The sequence below is a fragment of the Gadus morhua genome, chromosome 7, assembly GCF_902167405.1.
Source record: "Gadus morhua chromosome 7, gadMor3.0, whole genome shotgun sequence".
Taxonomy (NCBI): Eukaryota; Metazoa; Chordata; class Actinopteri; order Gadiformes; family Gadidae; genus Gadus; species Gadus morhua.
This window is the reverse complement of record NC_044054.1, coordinates 22,699,543-22,720,469: the sequence shown is the minus strand read 5'-3', so window position 1 is coordinate 22,720,469 and position 20,927 is coordinate 22,699,543. Positions and strand designations below refer to the sequence as shown.

At 44.8% G+C, this 20,927-nt stretch overlaps 1 protein-coding gene across 1 annotated transcript in view; it reads right to left on the bottom strand.

Moving 5' to 3' along the window:
* Positions 1 to 20,927, bottom strand: part of LOC115547636 (kin of IRRE-like protein 3) — a 153,160-nt gene that overhangs the window by 62,453 nt on the left and 69,780 nt on the right. Inside the window, exon 2 of the mRNA XM_030362006.1 lies at positions 5,239 to 5,388. Within this exon, the coding sequence (XP_030217866.1) occupies positions 5,239 to 5,388 (150 nt within the window). The remainder of the gene's footprint in view (positions 1 to 5,238; positions 5,389 to 20,927) is intronic.

The following is a 20,927-nucleotide window of genomic DNA, read 5'->3' as shown; positions in this document are numbered from 1 at the left end:
TCTGCACAGTACCCAGACATGTCTCTGGGGGGGGGAGCCACAGGCTCCCCTGGAGAGAACCAGAGGATCCTTTGGAGAAACAGAAGGGGAACTTACAGGGAACACAGGTAGAGACCCCACACCTACTCCAGGTGAGGCGTCACTTTCTAACCAGTCATACAACATGTGGTATAGAAATGACTTGGTGCCCAACTGTGGACTCTCTTGTTTTTTATTTGTATTAATATTTATATCACAGATATCATGTTGAATTAAAGATAAACAAATCAATAAATGACACTCAGGCACTCAGGGAATGAGCTCATTATAAATAGATTCACATTTTGATTAGATTTAAATGAAATAATTTCGATTGAAACAAAAAAATGTGTGCCTGTTTGCAACTCAATAGGTTGCTTGATTGACAACTCTGGAAAGTATCCAATTTATTAGTCAACGAATCCTATTTGCAATGTCATTGTGTATTAGGCACTTTATTTGACCAGTTGCTGTGGCATCTCATAAAAAAATTGTTCTAGGGAAAAAAACAACATGTGACAGCTTGCTCGTGTGTCTTCAAACAAACACGCTCATGTGTTTTTAACTTTTACACTTCTACACACGAGGGAACATGAAAAGCGGTTAATGATTTCAAGAGATTGTTCACGAAACCAGTGCCAGGGAGACCAATCAGTGTTGTAGTAACAGCACCCTGTAAATAACTACCAGCAAACTGGGGAGAAAGGAATCGCAGTGTGGTAGGAAGAAAGTGGTGGTGGAGGTGTTGGGGTTGGTGTTGATGATGGAGGTGGTCATAATACTCACGGAGGGTTAGTTGTGATGCTGGTGGTGGTCATATTAGTGGTGGTGTTGATCATGGTAGTGATAGTGGGGTGTGGGTGGTGGTGGCAATTGGGGAGGTGGTGGATAAGAAGGTAATGGTAGTGACAATGGAGGTGCTTGTGGTGGTTAGGGAGGTGGTGGTGGTTGGGGGAGGTGGTGGTGTTGGTAGTGGGTTTGTGGTGGTGGCAAGGGGTGGAGTGGTGGTGTTGATATGTGGTTGTTGGGACTAGCCGACTGGCGGCGGTATTGTAAAGAAAACAACTAACACAGTCCAGTACAACATACACATGCCTTTTAGCATAACATCGTTTTTTGTTTTTTTTACCATACAGAACCACACGATTGGTGAAATCCTATCATCGGATTGCGCTGAATGTTAAATTTAAAACGCATACATTTATAAATGAATAACAACAAGAGCCTGCTCCAGGAACTCTGTAATAACGGCCATTCCAGATGGACGAACAGCCCTTGGACGCTATTTTGTAGCGCACACAGTGCTAGACAAAATGTGTTTGTAGAAGACAGACAAGGGTTCTGATTCAGAACCAAAACAGCTTGTGGGAGCAGCTGACCTACGCTCCGGAGTCGAGAGACAACACTGCGGTTACAGTCCTGCAAAGTTCTCATTGTTCAGTCAGAGGACACAGTCAAAGGGTGGTGATTGGCTGTTTGCCCTTCGGTGGGCAATGTGTGGGCACTTTACTTTGCGAAAAACCGAGATTTGCCTTTACACACCTCTACACACTGTATTTTTATTCTTGGGAATTGTATCGCCCGGGCCTCGTGTCAAACAAGGACTTATTGAAAAGGCAATATTGCACTTTTGATTAAGTGCCCCTAATCTCAACTTGCAAAAACCCCAGTATTGTGCTCCATCAATTTTTGTTGTTTAATAAAACAGTTTTACTTGTGCCCCGAAAAGCCATGCAATCCATATGAGGAGGAGTATCATCACATAGTCCATGAAAAAATGAGCGGATATTAAAGACTTAAGTGAAAGGGCTGGATATAACAAGCCCTTCCAGGTCATTTAATTAGTAACCTCTGAAGCCTTACCTTTCCCAGCTTTTCGGTAATCTTATTGAATTGAATCCCCCAAACCATTTGGCAATTCAGACATGTTCATTAGCATGTTGACTGACTTCTGATGAGCGTGTTTGGAGCTTTGCCCGAATGCTTTTTAAGGGGGCCGCGTTTGGCGATGAATGTTGATGCAGGTCTAGACCCAGTCGCTGTGTTAATGGTCTGCTGAATGACTACTCAAGCCCTGCGATATGCGGAGCCTCGCTGGAGCGCTGTATCATCATCAATACCTTGGCTGGTGAAAGGAACTTTGTGAAGGGACGGGGCGCCTGGAGGGGGTAAGAGCTCCTGCACCACGCAAGGCGAAGGCTGCATGTAAAGTAGAGGGGTCTTTTGTTGCCGATTAGGCGACAGGGTCGTGGAGGGTCAGTGGTATTGACAGAGGATGAGATGGAGAAAGGACAGAGAGAGAAAGAGAGGGAGAGAGGGGGGGGGGGGGGGGGGTGAAAGAGAAAGATTGAGAGGGAGAGGGAAAGGCAAGGGAGACAAAGATATGGAGATACATAGAGAGGGAGGTAGAGGATGAGAGAGAGAGAGAGAGAGAGAGAGAGAGAGAGAGAGAGAGAGAGAGAGAGAGAGAGAGAGAGAGAGAGATGGGAAGACATAAAAGGGGAGTGAAGGGGGGAAGTTAGTAGCCGGTTGAACTCTGCACAACACCTTTCCTTTCAGAGCCCATTTAGACTGCACAGGCGTTGCATGTCAATCCTTATTCCCTCATTGACTTTGTACTTTTGATTTAGGTTAATAGGCTACTCCAGCGCCCATACGGCCTATTAAATCGGAATTGCCAATGGTGTTTAGTTTCACAAGTGCCATTATCTTTCGCCACTAATATCTTTCTACTTCCAAGGTTATTTTTTCCCTCCACTGACAATTGAAATAATATAATGTTTAAATGAGAGCATTGTCAGCAGAACGGCTGGCTCTGTGTTGTTTTGTTTTTTTGGGTTCGCCCTGGTAAGAGAAATGGCTTATTATGCTGTCAACACATAACAAACGCGCTGGCACCGTTTAAGTCAATCCCGCTCGCATTAGCCCTTGTCACTGATCTGCAATCACGAGCGAAAAAAATAACACTAATGCCATGACAGAATCACTTACATGGGCAAAACCATTAATACACACCCTCTCTCATTTTCTCTGTCTCTAACAATCACACACACACACACAAAGACGCATACGGTTCTTCTTACACACATGAATAATGCATACGGGCATGCAATTACCCAAACATATATCTACATCCAAACATCCACTCCTATTCACAAAAGCAGAGACAAAAAGTGTAAACACACATGCACACGATTATCACATATTCATGTACTGCACATATCGAAAAGACATCCATGCAATCAGCCACAGACACACACACACAGGCATTCAATAATACACCAATAAACAAAAGCACAAACTCATACAAACACACACACATATTCAATCAGTAACCCCCCAAAAATACACACACATATACACACGCATTCAATCAATAACCTACAAACATACACTGTACTGTGTGTGTGTGTGTGTGTGTGTGTGTGTGTGTGTGTGTGTGTGTGTGTGTGTGTGTGTGTGTGTATGTGTGTATGTGTGTGTGTGTGTGTGTGTGTGTGTGTGTGTGTGTGTGATAATGCGTGTGAGTGTGCTGCAGTCCACCGGGCCTTCCCCCTCCACCAAGCAGAGTAGATAGTGATGTTTAGTTAGGCGCGGGCAGTGTCCCCAGGGGACCGGTCATTATGCCTGGGTTCAGTGGCACCAGGGACGGGGCCCGCAGTGAGACAGAATGGATGTAATCGTAGACAAACGTCCTCGGAGGCCCAATTAGTGAACAACGGGCGACGCCAAAATGAACTAGGAGGAAGAAGGGGGCGGGGCTTCTGTCCTGTTAAGATGCTTAAAAATGATCACATGAAGATTTATGGGGGGTAGGATTTTGCAAATGAAAAAATCCACGGACAAAGCGAGTGTATTTCTGTCATAGTGTGGATGGAGAGCGCGTGTGTGCGTACGTTGCAGTGTGAGTCTGTTTACATCTTCGTTGTTAGCCTGACGGACGCTGAAATGGATTTTTATTGAGCCATCCCTGGTAGGCTGAGGAGGATTTTATTGAGCTGGGGCCGTCTGTTTAGACGAACACACAAACACATATACACACATCAAGGCGCACACTCACGCGTGTCTGTGTGGTCCAGGCCGTTTCTGAAATAAGCTGTAAAAAGAACCTGATAAACCATCTGCCAGAAGAGCAGATGTTGTGATAAATGTTAACTTTCTTCAACCCAGTTGAACGGACTAGAAGAGATCAGAGTTCTCCCAAGATGCACCTTGTCGGAGATACTTGAAGCTGATTCAACGCGGCTGCTCGCCCAAAAAAACACGTAATTCAACACAGCCCAGTCATAGAGTTGTAAAACCTACCGCCTTCATCCCTGGTTTTTTCCGATCCATTGGATTCTTTTGAGTTTTTTAATCACTTCATCCAGTTTATATCAGGGGAAGATTTAATACCCCTTTTCTTCCTGAGCCGAGGTAATATGGCGGATATCGTATTGATAAGTGGTGCCAGGAGGAGGGCGGAGCAGACGGAGGGGGAGCTGTCAGCAGGGAGATCAGGTGATGACAGGTGTAGTAATGTTCTGCTGATCTCTCCGGGTCAACAGTCGCATGCTGGTGCTGAACGGCAATTAGCATGTTCAGTGATGAACGGGAATTACACGCACACACACGCGCGCACACACACACACACACACACACACACACACACACACACACTCAAACGCCCACATACACACACAGATTTAGACACACACACACCACACACACACACACACACACACACACACACACACACACACACACACACACACACACACACACACACACACACACACACAGATTCAGACACACACACACACACACACACACACACACACACACACACACACACACACACACACACACACACACACACACAGACTGATTCAAACACAAAACCACTCACACACACCCACACACACACACACAAACTACCACACACACACACACATTCGTACAGATTCTAAGTCTCACACACACACATACACATACACAAGGTTTTCAGAGCCTTAGCTAGAAAGTGTGAAAAGCAGTTTCCTTCCTATTTTCTACAATAACGTATTTTAGTATTTCACTGTGTATCCAAGTTAAAGTACCACCAAACAATTACATATCATCTATACACACGTTCATGTCTATTGAATCACCTCATCGTCTCATATGCGTACAATGCGTGTGTGCGTGTTTTACAGAGCAGCTGCATTAGCCGCTGGCGGAGCTTCTAGTGAGGGCCCTTACCTGAGACGTCTCGGTTGACCCCCAGGGCCATACCGTCACGCAGCCAGAGCACCATGCCGTGGTAGCCGGGGATGGAGCAGGGCAGCGTCACCGGCTGGCCCGCCACCACCACCAGGTCTGTCGGCTGCTGTGTGAACACAGGTCCCGCCCCTGGAAACCAAGACACACAGAAAAGCTGGCGGTTAAGTCATGCCACGTGAATCAACGAGGCCACAGTGATGACCGTTGCGCCTGCAGAGCCGCCCTTGAGCTCAAGGCAATGTTAAAATGACAAAGATTGCAGCAGCAGACTGTGATTGAAATTGGACAATAGAGGTTTTCCTTCCTCTCAAAGTCATCATGTTCCCACTTACAGTAGTTGGCATAGCATGAGCCTTAGGACTCGATCGCACATACTTTTTGTCTGGGTATCTGCCAGTCAGCAAACTACATACAGTTTTCAGAGATTCTTGCAAGTGATCTGTGGTGCGTAAACTGCCGTTCAGTTTCTCAAGAAGCTTTCAGAAAATAAATCAAATTGGTTATGGCAGCGTTTAATCCCCCCGTGGAGATTGCCATGGATGAGCACCCAACCCCTGGAGAGCGGCTGAATTAGCAGAATTAGCCAGATGCATGTGAAGATTTCTTTCAAAGTGTTGTGTGTCCTACATGGCTGGGGGCGGGAGGACAAAAAGCCCCCCGGGGATCTGTGTTGTCGACAGCTCCCAACCTCATTTAGGACGCATGGCAGCAGCGTCCATATGGCGATGCAGACGATTGCCCGCGGCTCCAATGACATCGCCCACACTCCTATTGGCCCAGCGTTTGCTTTAGTAATTGGCACCCCTATTCCGCTCACCCCCCCTGAAATCTAGTTGTCGATCCTGCGCAGTGTCGCGTTGGCTAACTACCGTCTAGCCTTTGGAGCACTGCTCCTACTCTTCCCCCCCACTCCTCCTCACTTTGGCTTGGGTTCTGATATCTGAGCCTCACCCTGACGATTGAGGTCGATCCAAATTTTGGAAAGTTTGACTATTTACACAGCCTTTAGAATACTTTTTACTAAATATCTATTTAGGGTATATATATCCAGGACATACAGTATAGCAAGGTGAGAATGATGTGTGTCCTGTTATACATCAGCGGGCCATCAAAATGTGCTATCTTATTTGACTTTTGTGATTATTTGAAACTAACTATAACAAAAATTACGAGGGTGTCTTTTAATGTTGTTTGGTGCGAGGCTCATTCAGTAAACCAACCATAGATTCATGGGCTACTCACCAGTGGTCACTTCTTGTTATTTTTTATAGATTATTATAGAGTGTTAGATCGGATGTCTAATTACTATGTATTTATTTTAGCAAAGCATTCAGGGTGAGTGAGTACATGCCAATCATGAGCAGGTTGGGGTTAAGTACTGTGCTGAGGATGGCTTCAGGTACATCGCAGACGTTGTAAGGTTCCAAACCACAACCTTTCAACTAGGGTGTCAGACACCCGACCCACAAACCATAGCTTATTACTTACTATCTTGCCCCGAGAGTTGACATGCAATACTAGAAAGGCTGTCACGTCGAGCAAGAGAAAGGAACTGGCAATAGCTCATAGACGTGGTACAGAGAACGTAATCATAACTCAACGCTCGAAGACGCTCTCCGAGAAGACAGCTTGCTTTGCTCGCTGCTTTTCGACTTGTCAATGTGTCATGTAAATCTGCCAGATCTGTCAGTCTTCTCAGCGGAGCAGAAATATGGAACTGGAGAGAAAACTTATTTTTCTTTCTAGTCATAAGCATAGGTTATGCTACAAACACCGACTTGACCTTTGGTATATAAAATGTGCAGCAATTATTTGCTCTCTTTCTGTGTTTCATTAGTTTTTCTGCCGCTGGCGATGGTGGTAGTGGTGGTGATGGAGGCGGAGGTCGAGGTTGTCCGTTAATGTCCGCTCCAGTTGGACTGTTTTCCTTCAGCCTTCAGACTCCCAGCTGTGCTTGTCTTGATTGCTGCTGGCAAGGCGCCGCAGAGATACAACATCAACTGTAAGCACTCAGCCCACGTTTCCACCATCCCCACCCACCCACTACAGCCCCCTTTCCACCCCACACTAGTCTACCCTCAACCCCCACCCCCTCGCCCCTTTTCCTTCCATCTCCTATATCTATTTCTTCCATCTATATCTCCATTGATTGTGTTCCCCTCGGCCCAGCGTGTGAGCATGTCTTGGGGGCTGGTGTTACATGATTGTCATCCGGGCTATTTTTGAAGATCAGCACCAGCAGACAAATACAAAATAAGAAGGAGAAATGTAAAAAAATTATAAATTAGGAAAACCTTGGCTTGGATCGCTGGAGCGAGGAGCGGACGACGTGATTGGTCAGTGGAGCAATGTGGGTAGGCTGTGATCAGTGACCGAGCTAATTTAAGGTCAGCCTTTCATCCCATGCTGTTCCGTTACAGCAGGCTTGGCCGTTACGCTAGCTCCCTACAGCGCTATCCCTCAAACTCTACTATCGATACCGCCCGTCCACACACACACACACACACACACACACACACACACACACACACACACACACACACACACACACACACACACACACACACACACACACAGGACCCGAAAACAATCTCCGCCAAAAAAAGCCCACAAAGCTTCAAGAGAGAGAGATGTTAAATGTTAAAAGTTATAAGTTGAGGCAAAGCCGTGTGCTGACTTACGCTCGGCTTTTGTTTATCCCTGGGCGAGGACATAAAGAAGGAGATAATGATGTGATTTTTCAATTAAGGGACGTAAAGTATCCTCTGAGCAATTTTAAGGGAAAAATATACAAACAAGCGGCTGTTTTGGCACACACACACACACAGGAGTGCACACAACCGAGGATAGTCTTTCTGTTGGGCCTCCCCCCAGCACAGCGCACTTACGATGCATTCATTTACTGAAGATATATGCTCTTGTTCAATCTGTCGGCGGAAACGAGGGCATGATCAATAGCATAATGCTCAAGCTTGCTTCTTTAGGCTTCAGCAGAATACATATATAATTTTTGGTTTACCGCTAAATATACTATCATTGGACTAACGCATAACCATTTAGCTCACATCCCGATGAGCAGATTACATATTTTCAAATGAACCATTGGAATGAACTGACTTGATTGGAGATAGAACGGGAAGATGAAGAAGTGTGTTACTGCCCTTGGATACCAAGGATACTTACTTATGTTGAATGTGTTGCTGTTCTTGCTGTCGTTCTTTCAAGGGGTTTTCTTGCAACGGACTTGACCTATACCAGTCAGACGTACTTGAACCTGGGTTCGGCTCATGGTATTCATATTGAACGAATCCATTGGATCTGACACTTGAACAAAAACCACATGCAGTGATGTGCTTCACAGCTCTAAACCGCTCAATTAGCTTCGCACTGGATCATTATTTGTAGATAGTGAACGGCATCTCAACAGTTTACACCCCCTGAGTGTGTCAAGATGCCCCCCCCCCCCCCCCCCACCGCCGACCCGGCTTTTGACGGTATTGACATATTTAGCCACATTCACAGCGAGCCAGCGTGTGTGCAGCTGTGCGAACACGCCAACTCCTCGGTGCTTTCCAATAACTCCCACCCGGCCGGCGTCTCTCAACTTTAGCATCAGTGGTTTGGGTTTAACATCTGTACACACATCCCAATTAGATGTATTCAAGTAGCATACGAGGTGCCTACGGGTATCCCAGCAGGGGGTGGATTATTTACATCTATACTTGCGGGCATACTTCAATCAAACAAGGTTTATGTACATCTGAAAAAATGTGTCCGGTGTCTGGTGACTGTATAATGTTACAATCTTGCCTCGTTTTCCTGGCTTCTCTCTTGTTTGACAGTGTATGTGCACACAGCAGGGCGGGAGCTAATGGGCGACTGAATGGCTGAAATGAGTCTCATCATTACGCCTTGCAGCTTCGCAGCGGGATAGGACCGGCAAAGGCAAATCACAACAAGAAAACGCTGTCTCCTCGCCAAGAGAGATGATCCCCTCGCCTGGTTCCCATGTAACTCCACTACCGCATTATCCTTCGATTTCCAGTCGCCAAATTGTCGCCACGTTGGCTGTTTGACACAAAGACAAATTGTGAAAATTGAGCCTGAGCATTTTTTCTTTCTCTGTATAATAATTGACCTAGCCTGTTGGCTTACAAACACACACACACACACACACATACACACACACGCACGTGTGATACGTACCAAAATGCTGTCCTTAATAACATGGAGAAAAATAACCACATTGCTCTCGTAGAAGGCCGGTGGTGTTTTGTGTCCTTGCACCAATACATACGTAGTGCTACAATGGCAAAGCAGTATCTTTTAAATGCATACGCCCACAAACTAATCGTGGCTCCTCCAAAGAAAACAGAGGGGGGGTGAAGTCCCTGGACGAATCAAGGATCATCTCTAATTCAGCTTTGTAGACATCTAGAAATCGCCGGAACTGAGCCCTGTTTGTCCGCGATGTGTGCTTGCCTGCTCAGTTTTGCTCTCACCATCGAAGAGGGAAATCGATTGCCTCTCCCATAGGCTTGGCGGATTTACTGAAATGCAATTAGGTTCATGAGGAGCCCTCATCTCCCTCAGCCGCCAACCCAAGGAGAGACATTTGGCTGTTTTCTGCAACAGTGGTAAGCAAAAAAGCCTAGTGGGGAATGGAAGATGTACATATGTGTGTGTGTATGTATGTCAGAGACAGTAGGAGTTGACTGGCTGGCTGCGGTTAGAAGACTCTGTATCCTGCTATGGAGGGATCAAAACCACACAAACAAGTCCCTGCGAACAAGACAGAACACGGTACTTTTCCCTTCCATCTGTCCCTGCTTTAATATGCCGTCTTAAATCGTCCCGACTGTTGTGGATTCACAGTGGATTGCGACGCAGACTTGAAAACTTTTTGGTCTTACCTCAATTTAACAGTTGAATTGTGTTAGGTGTAACAGGCAGACAGTGCACACACAGAGGCCGCCTGTCTTCCCATCAGATTTGTTTTACAATTTTTGCGACTGCAAATAACTGAAGGACGTCAGCTGTATTTGAATAAATCTAGCCAATCATGTGACCACAGCCTCATGATCGGCAGCGGCCCATCGGCATGGCAATTGGGCATTCAAATTTCCATTGAACATTTTTGCTTGATCAATTAAAACTGAGTAAGAAAAAGGCAAAAATAAAGGAATCTGAATCCTCTGTACTTGTACATGAATAGAAATGAATAGGAGACAGTCACTTCAGTTCTGCACTCACTTCAGTTGTCCTCTCATTCAAACATGAGTTTGCGTCTGTGTTCTACTTTCACGGATGAGACACAGACACCCCCACACAAACACACACGTACACACATAGACACTTACATTGACAAGAGCAAAGGAAAAAGCAGACAATGGATGAAATCTGGGATATCTTTGATCCACGGATTGATCCATACTCTGTATGATCAAAAGACTCAAATGCAGCCTAAGGCGCGGCACAGTCTGTGCGGGTGTGTGTGTGTGTGTGTGTGTGTGTGTGTGTGTGTGTGTGTGTGTGTGTGTGTGTGTGTGTGTGTGTGTGTGTGTGTGTGTGTGCGTGCGTGCGTGCGTGCGTGCGTGAAAACGCAATAGAGTTTGTTTGTCTCTTTGTTTGAAAGTACATTAAAGTGTCCTGGCGGAGAGAACTGAAGCGCAATCTGTTTGGAGGTGGGGGCGCTCAGTGAAGTTACATTATTGACAGCTTAACAGATTGTATAGATACATGGTGTTTTTATTTCACTCTGCATTGAAATGAAACAATTAGTGTTTCCAGAGCTCTGAGGAAGATAATGGTGTGTTTTGCTGACCCGTGCCTCATCTCAGTCACTAATTGATGTGGGAGAAGTTGTTTGTGTGTGTGTGTGTGTGTGTGTGTGTGTGTGTGTGTGTGTGTGTGTGTGTGTGTGTGTGTGTGTGTGTGTGTGTGTGTGTGTGTGTGTGTGTGTTTCAGGGCTTCACAATATAATTAATATATTTCCTTTGAGAAAGAAGTCGCTGCTATCCAATATTTTACAACATTCTTCAGCTTTCAGTTCCTAAGTCGGAAAAATTGCAAGTGATTGATAAACTGAAGAGAAAAACAACTATTTTTCTTGAGAAATCAATAGTGTCCTTGTGCTCTGGTGTGTGTGTTTGTGTGTGTGTGTGTTTGCTCTGTTCTTTGTGCTTTGTGTGTGTGTTTGTGTTTTCGTCTAAACATGTCACACAACTACTGCTATTTAAAAAATGTGTTACTTTGCAAGAGTCTTAGACAGTCCAGTCGTTAGAAGTCTTTAAGATGAGAAGCATTCTTTCTCCATTACAAAAATGATGCATTGTGAATTCTAAACTGTCATGAAAAAACATTATTTAACATTCCCCCCCCCAGAAAAAAATAATCAAAAAGTGTATGAGTGGATTAAAGAGTTTGATATTCAATATCTTCTCTCGAAGAGATTCCAAAACAGTGAGATTAGTATTCAAAGCTCGCTATTTTCCTGACAAAGTTATACATTTCTTGTTTACTGGGTTCAATATGTATAGCATATAGAAACATGCCTTGGCATTTTTACAAAAGCATATTGAAAACAATATGTATTTTTCAAACATCTGCTTCCAGCAGCTGTTAGTGTTTATTCAGGTCCTCAATGTATTTACCTCGATCCAGAAAAATACAGCTTGACATTATATGCACTTTATAATAAAATCAATGTACAATGGCACAGTAAGTCAGCTCTTAAATGGGATGATCATCTATTTAGGGCAGAGCGCTAGTTTATAGGAAGACCGTATTTGATAATGGAATAATCAGCTCATTATGAAGTTTGATGCCAAAGGATTAGGTGCAAGATGTTCATTCATAAACTCTTATTCAGAACTGTTTGCTTGCGTCCCATGCTCTACCTCATGATGGCTTTTCATGAAAGAACCTTGATCTCAAACACATGGGTCCATATTCAAAGATGATCAAAGAAGGAAACCCAGGGGAAGATCTCTAACCCAAGTTGAAAAACATTTTTCTTTATTTTCTGTATGTTTTCCAATCACTACCATATTCAAGGACAGGTCCCACTCAGCCGTTGCAATGGGTCCTTTTCACAAAACACCTCAAGCGACAGTTTGGTTTTGACACACATGATAATCAAAACACTCCTAAACTGTATTTCATCGTACACGCATAGACACTCAAGCAAAACATTACCATTAATAACACTTTCATTAAGTGAACACACTGCCGTCGACGCTAAGCCTCAAGGTATGAAACCACTGCTGTTGTTTGCGAAGATTTGTGTTGGCACCATATTGTCAACCAACACAACAGATGTTTTTTGCCACCTGGGGTGCCACAGAAAAACGTCAGATGATCCTGTGTAACTCAAAGCCGGTTTTTTGAAGGTTAACACATTTCTCTAGAAAATAAAAGTTCTGCAAATAGTTCTGGAAATTTGAAGTGAATGTAGTGCCTGAACAGCCGAGTTGTGTTGGATACTAGTTTTTTTTTTGTGCCTTTGTCTATTTTATCTGATTGTATTTCTGCTTGTAACACGCTGTACAGTACATGCACGAATATAACCATTGCACCTTCATATGCACTATACAATTTAGTTTTAGGTGTGACAATCTTTTGTGGTGTGATAGTCAAGATATTCTTTAACACATGAAATGATGTGCTGGGGTCCTACTGTGAGGGAATTAACGCAACCACATAAAACACTATTTATGCCCCCTATACTGGCTCTTCCTGCCTCTTCGAACGGGGAAGAAAGCACTCTTGAAATCCTCCACCCACACACACGCACACATGCCCCCATATACCCACCCGACAGACACACAAATAAACACACAAATAGAAATGCACAGATGCACAACACACAATAACCCAGAACGGATGAAAACCCAAAACAATGTACACTCATACACAGAGGCAATGCGCAAACATACACACCTACACCTAGGTACACACACACACACACACACACACACACACACACACACACACACACACACACACACACACACACACACCCCACACACACACACACACACACACACACACACACACACACACACACACACACACACACACAGGTGCCCTGATGTGCATGCCCCCCCACAGCGCCCCATCTCAAGGAAAGTAATGGACCAACAAACCCGAGTCCTCAATCTTTTTTACACAACAGCAGTATGCGGCTCCTCCCCCGCTCCGGGCTGGCTGCACAATGGAAGAGTGAGTATTTCACTTACCGACCATTGTGCTCCGCATACATCCAACCCTTCTCCCTCCACTCTCCCGCTCTTTCCAGCAGAAATAGTGTGTTCGAAACAGATAAAACTTGATGACAGATCTTTTTTTATCACGCTCTTCAATGATTATTATTAAGTATTTAAGACGGATTAGAAAACTGAAAAGTGCAGAGTGTTCACTAAATGGATGATAGAGAAAAAATATCAACTGAATTTGAATCCACCCTTCTTAAACAGACAAAAATGGTTTGGACACATCACGATCGAACCAAAAGCATCTAATTTAATCTAATGAAGCTATCCTTAAGCCTATTAATAATATTCTTCACAAGCATGTCCAATACTTATTGAGACCTAACAATCAGCCTCTAGGCTCAATATTCAACGTTGAAAACTTTCAAAAGCCTTGATTAAGTTATCTTCTGCACATTCAGCTTTTTCTTCCCACAATCCACCATTGTTTTCTTGCGGATGGACATCTTGGCAACCTGACAATTTAAACCTTCTCCCTCCATGGTGAGCGCGGATGAGAGCGAACATGAATCACGCTCAGTTTGTAATAGACTCTTCACAGGGAGTGCCAGGCAAAGTCAAGCGCAAGGAAAATATAGATTTGTGCACTTACATTTATCCAAAACTTCCCCCACTGTGACTGATGTTGAAGTCATGAGCAGAGCCCAGTGCTATCTGTCAGTGTGATTGATAAGACAAACTGTTTGGGAACAGAAGAAAAAAAACAGTTTTCTTTCGCTTCTCTGCTTCGATCGAGTCCTCTTCCACAGAGACGATCAAGAGATAGAGCTTGTGTGTAATGTTAAAGGGAGATAAAAAAAAAAAAAGCCAGCCCCAAAGCTCTCATTTTTATCCGGCTGTCTGTCAGCTGTCCACGACAATATCGTAATGAAACACATCCATCCTTGGTGGTAATCTTGACAACATAAAAGTTTTGGTTGTCTTCATGGATTTTCTATGCAAATGCCATCTGAGTGACCAAACTGCAACGGTGGTTGAAAAATGTGTTTGCATTTTATATCTGAGGCTGACGCAATGAACTCATCAGCTAAAACACTAAAGCCCACCCTCCTTAAACTCATAGATGGTCACACAAACACCTGTACCTGAATTTAGATTGTAGCCTACGGTAATCCCATTCTTCATGAAAATGTGTCCGCAGAAATTTCCACTGTGTGAAATCTTCTAATGCTAGAATCTGCATTTGTTGTGACTAATAGATGCCAAAAGAGAACAGAAAATAAAAGTTGCCATGGAGATCCAAAAAGACAATCCCACCATCTCCTTGCTGATAGGTTAAGGGCGGCAAACCAATTAGGCGGTTGCTCACGAATTGAAATTCAAGCCAACATCTTCTGAACTCAATGCTTTGTGCTCTCTCCCCTGCTCACCTCCTTCTTCCTCTCTCAACCTCTAAAATTCTCCCTTACTCACCTCTTTCACACTCTCTCTCTCTCTCTCTCTCTCTCTCTCTCTCTCTCTCTCTCTCTCTCTCTCTCTCTCTAAACCTCCTTCTACTTGTAGCTGCGGCTGTTCAATTACAAGTCTATTGGCTTCCATTATTGTTAGCCTTGAGAAAAAGCACATACAATGACATGTATGAGTGCTATGCTCGTAGCCACCCAAACAAAAGCACTCACAATAACACTCACACACAGATACAAAAACTCAGACACACAAACAAACCAAGAGGTAAAAAAATAAAAATAATAAACATGACTCAGAAAAGTGCCGAACACAATGCATTACAAACTTTCCAGAAACTTCGTTGGGTACATCGAGTTCTATCCCTGCGTTCACTCCGGGTATATTTTAAATGTGTTTTATTAAATCTCTACTGTTCAGAAGCGTAGCCTTAGAATGTGCGTGGCGCTAATGGAATCAGCCATTAGACTAACATTACGCCAGCTCTGACATTATATCGCCCTGTCTTTTGCTACCAAACCACATTTATTTATTTATTTGTCTATTTTAAAACAAACCTCAACGTCAGCGACTTTTTCTTTATGTTCTTCATGTTTAACATGTTTTTCCTCTCCTCTCACTCTCTTCCTTGTTTGTTTCTCTATCTCTCGCTTTGGTACCCTCTCTCTCTCTCTCTCTCTCTCTCTCTCTCTCTCTCTCTCTCTCTCTCTCTCTCTCCTTTTTTGTCTCCCCTTTTTTATACCATTCTCTCTTTCACTCTTTTTCTCTCCTTCTCCCTGTCTCTCTCTTTCTCCCCTGCTTTTTGTTTACCAACCCACTATGAATACCTCTCTCTCTCTCTCTCTCTCTCTCTTTCTCTCTCTCTCTCTCTCTCCCCCACCTCCTTCTCTTTGTTTACCTCCTCTCGCTGTACCTGTCTCTCTCTCTCCCGGTCTCATTCAGTGTTTGTGTTTATTTCATGGGGCCTTTTGACAGGCAGCACGCGGTGAGAATGCCAGGGGGCTTTTTTCCGCTGGGGTCCTTTTGGTCTGACCTCAGCTGTCAACTTGGGAGTGCCAGAGTGCTCTGAAGAGGTGGGTGAAGAGGAGGTGGTGGGTGAGGAGGAGGAGGAGGAGGAGGAGGAGGAGGAGGAGGAGGAGATGCACTGAGTATCTGCAGGTAAAACACCATACTCTCTCTCTCCCCTCTATCTCCCCCTCCTCCCCCTCCCTCCGTCAATACCAACTCACAGCATCACTCCTCTCATCTGGCCCCCTTGAGGCCCTCAACTGCATCCCGACTCCCCCATGAGGAAAAGGTTGCCTGTGGCACCGCCAAAGGCCACTCTCCAGCTTACCCACAATGCCCTGCTCCAGTGGAGAGCCGAGCCCAACCACTGACCCACAACCCATCCTCATGCAACACAGAGAACCGCAATACGTAAAGGGATGTGTGACACTGTTTTTATTGATATTATTGATTATTGAGTATCGTTATTTATAATTTTGTCATCAAGCATTTAGCATTTCTGTGTACAAAAATAAATTATTAAGAAGGGAGGGTTAATTGATCTATACTCAAGGATACCTACTGTGTAGTCTCAGGACATCGGGTTTCCAACCTTTTTCGATTGGTAGTCAAACACAGTAACCACCAGGCGTTTGATTATTAATATAATTAACCATGTTGATTTGTATAGACTCCTTCCTGTTACCTTGCTCTTTCCTCAAAGATCATCAAGGATCCTTCAAGAGTAGACACTTAACACACGCAGGGTGTGAGAACCAGAGCAGAAGACATCTTTCTATCAGCCCACGGTCGGCCACACGTCCACCCATTGTATGAACGATCCCCCACAAGACACCCTTCTCTCACCGACGGCCCTCTGAGCTCCCCAAAATGACAGCTCTGAGAGAAGGTGAGGCGGTGGGAGAGGTGACAGAGAACAAGTGGCCCGGCACAATATTTTTTGCATCAGCAGATGCGCCGTTATCGAGAGTCACTGCGAGTGCCCGCCTCATTAACGCTTAGGCTTCTGCAGGACCCTCGGAGAAGCACATGCTGAGACAGGACAAGACAAATGCTAACGACTGGAGCACAGGTACACTAACACAAACAGACACGCAAGCATACACGCATACACACACACATGCACACATACACAGATACGTACACAAACACCCACACCCACACACAGACACACTCCTCCACACACACACACACACAACACACACACACACACACACACACACACACACACACACACACACACACACACACACACCTACACACACACACACACACACACACACACACACACACACACACACACACACACACACACACACACACACACACACACACCCACACAGACACACACACACACACCACACACACACACACACACACACACACACAATCAAACACTGAAATAGAACCGAACAGCCACCGTGTGATAGAGAGAATAAGAGAGAAGAAGCGAGAGAGAGGAATAATTGATCTGAGAGAAAGAGAGAGTTTGAGTAGTGAAATGCAACATAATGCAATATAACATAAAAGCAGTTGACGTTGGAAAATACTGCACCAAAAAACACATAATACAAACGAAACCAGCAGTCCAGCAAATTAAAGGCACCAAACAAGAAAAGAATGCCAGCCTCATTTTTCGATTAAACAGAATTCTGGGGTATATTTGTTTAGCAGCAGTCTCACCCAGGTTACTGTGTCATACAATAGGGACCACAGAAAAACCAAGACACTAAGAATGACATAAATGAACGCACAGAAAGTGACACACTATGTTAGGTTTTTCAAATCAGTGAGAGGAACAAAAGTTGCATTAAATACGTATGAAAAGAAATTCACCAAAATTGCAAGATACTTCGCAACGCCATCAAAAAGGCACAAATGCCTGCTGACACCTGCTATGAGCCACAGGTGCATGACGTCACACTGTATATATATCCACATTGTGATCCCCACCACCTACACACTGCTGATGCAGCGGGAATCACACACCCTGTACCTTAAGGTGAGGGCCTCGGTGTAAATCGGCGTGACCGCATTACTTTAACCTGCCAGAGCCGTGCTGCAAGGCTTTTCCTCATGTCAAACACACATACACACACCAGAACCTGCCCCCTAACCTGGAAATGCCACAGTTAAAACGTTACACAATACAGTGCACGTATACAATAAGATCCATATGCACTTCCTGTTACCTCGGCCTCACTGTCACTACTGCTAAAGTGCAGCACAGTCTCTCAGCATACCCCCCCCCACACACACACACACCTCCCCCCTCCACACACACCTCTCCCCCAACACACAACCACACACACCTCCCCCCCACCACTGGCTAGCTTGCATGGCTAATGGAGTTAATCTGCGCTGGAAAGGTCAAGTCGCCAATGATTATGGCCCACTTTCCCGCTGACAGCCTGACCTTAACAGTGGCTAATGTAGCCGCCGTCACCTCCGCAAGCTAGTCGGAGGGTATAGGGTGGAAGGGGTGGGGAGGCGGCTAGGTTGGCAGGAAGTCCTCAGATTCAGTGTTTCCTTGTGGAGAAGGGGGGGGGGGGGGCATGAAAGGGGCATCTAGGGGAATCTTCACCTGCTGATATATATCGAATGGCCCCTCTGTGTTGTTCTGTGACATCATTGTATAGCCCCTTTCCCGATAGACAAGAAACCCATCTAAACCCACTCTCATGTGTTCTTTGTCTTAAGGGGTAAAGTTACATTCTGCATTCATTCATGGAACAAATAACTCTGCATCAGTTACAGGTACTTCTCGGCTCCAGCTCGGACCACCAGTGATGGAAACATGACACCCGGCTTGACACTGTATTTTTTGCCATTTTTACCTATTTTGTTTTGCCGATCGATCCAAATTAGTCTGCAGTGAGTTAACAGTGGAAGTTAAAAATTTAAGATTTTCCCTGTTTTCCGGCAGTTCATGGCTAAAACAGGACATACCATAAAAAAAAGAAAATCGTATTCAACAACTGGCAATCTGAAAGTCTTTTTTTGGTGGGTTTTCCTGCATTTAGAAAACATGCATATGCGTGCTAATTTTGGTTGAAAAAAACGTTTATTTTACCGTCCCATGGTTAAATAGTTGTTATTTTTTCCAAGAATACAGTCCCGAAAAGGTCAAGAATGACTTACTTGTGCCCCAATTTGCAACCAAACAGAGAAAGTACTTTGGAGACCTGCTGCGAAAATACAGCATTCCTAGGCATGAAAAGAGGCCTCTAGCACAGAGGGGAGAGACACATGAATCTGAACCGCACCAGCATGAACCCACACCAAAAAGAAAGCTGATTCACCTCAATTCTATGTTCCGCAATAACCTTTTTATGAGCAAGGCTCAAAACTTCCTACATCTTAAAGATGGGTGGAGGTAGAGACAGAGAAAATAGAGGAAATGGTATAGGGTATGCGGCAAAATACAATTCATAACTTGAGTACTTCAAATCATAAAAACAAATAACAAAAAATCACATGCATGGTAAATTGCTGTAGCTTATTGCTCAATGTCAACATTGGCCAATTGTCTCACAGAATGTTTGATTACAAAGAGCGTGTGGTGTTTGTAGCTCGTAGCTATAAGTTCCTCTTCTGTATTGTGATGCATCATACACCTTCCGGGGAGAAAACAAATATTGAATCACAGTTCCATAGACTTCCAGGAGAAACTAATCTAATGCAATCAAAATCTAATTTCAAAGGACAAGACAGAGAAAGCATTTGTAAACCAAGCATTTCCAGCAAATGACAGAGAGAGAAAGGAGTTAGAGAAGGAAAGCGATAGAAATGGAGAGAGACATAGACAGAGGGCAAGATAGAAACAAAGAGGGGGGGGGGGAGATAGAGAGATACATAACAAGTGGGAGAAAGGGGGCAAGACAGATAAACAGAGAAGGGAGGAAGACAGAGTGTGAGCAAACAAGGGAGGGAGAGAGCGAGAAAGACAGAAAGAGAGGGAAACAGAGAGAGCGAGAAAGAGAGAGGAGGGGTTGAGATAAACACAAGGAAGTGAGACATAAATGGAGAGAAAGAGAGGGAGCAAGACAGAAGAAAGAGGGAGACAGAGAGAGAGGACAAGACAGAGTGAGACAAGGAGGGAGAGAATGAGAGAGTGCGACAGGGCAGGAGAGAAATAGAGGGAGACAGAGAGAGAGGGAGACAGAATAAGGCAATGAGAGTCAGAGAGACAGAGAGAGAATGATGAAAAGAAAAATAGGGAGCATGACAGAGCGAGACACACACAGGGAGATAGAGGGGAACAGAGAGGGAGGCAGAGAGGGGAAGAGAGAGGGAGACATAGAAAGGGAGGGCGTCAGAGAAAGGGAAGGAGACAGAGAAAGGGGGTAAAAGACAGAGAGGTCTGCAGAGAGTGTGTGCTGAGGTGGGTTAACTCAGGCAGGTTAAGTAAGGTGTCCCCTTGAGATGCAGCCGCCGCAGCGCGGGCCCCATTCACCCTGACACACCTGACCAGTTAAGACCAGGCTTTCTCCGATAGAAATGTCAAGACTTGTAAACACTCCCCTGTCTTTGCAGCACTCTCCCACCCCTCTCGCTCTACCCCCCGTAGTCTCCCTCCACTGCCACACTCAGGCGCACACATGCATTCAAGCATTCATGCACACACACATACACACACAGCATTCACTCACTACCCCTCTCCTTCTTTTTGACATCTCCTTTCCAACATAACTTACATGCATACCCCTCCTCACACACACTTCAACTCTCCTTCCCCCCCGCATACACTCCCTCCTCAGACACACACACACACACACACACACTCACACTCACACACACACACACACACACACATACACACACGCGCACACATACACACACACACGCGCACACATACACACACACACACGCGCACACACACACAAACACACACACACCCACACACATACACACACACACACACATACACACACACACACACACACACACACAAACTCCCTCACACACATCTCAACCCTCCCA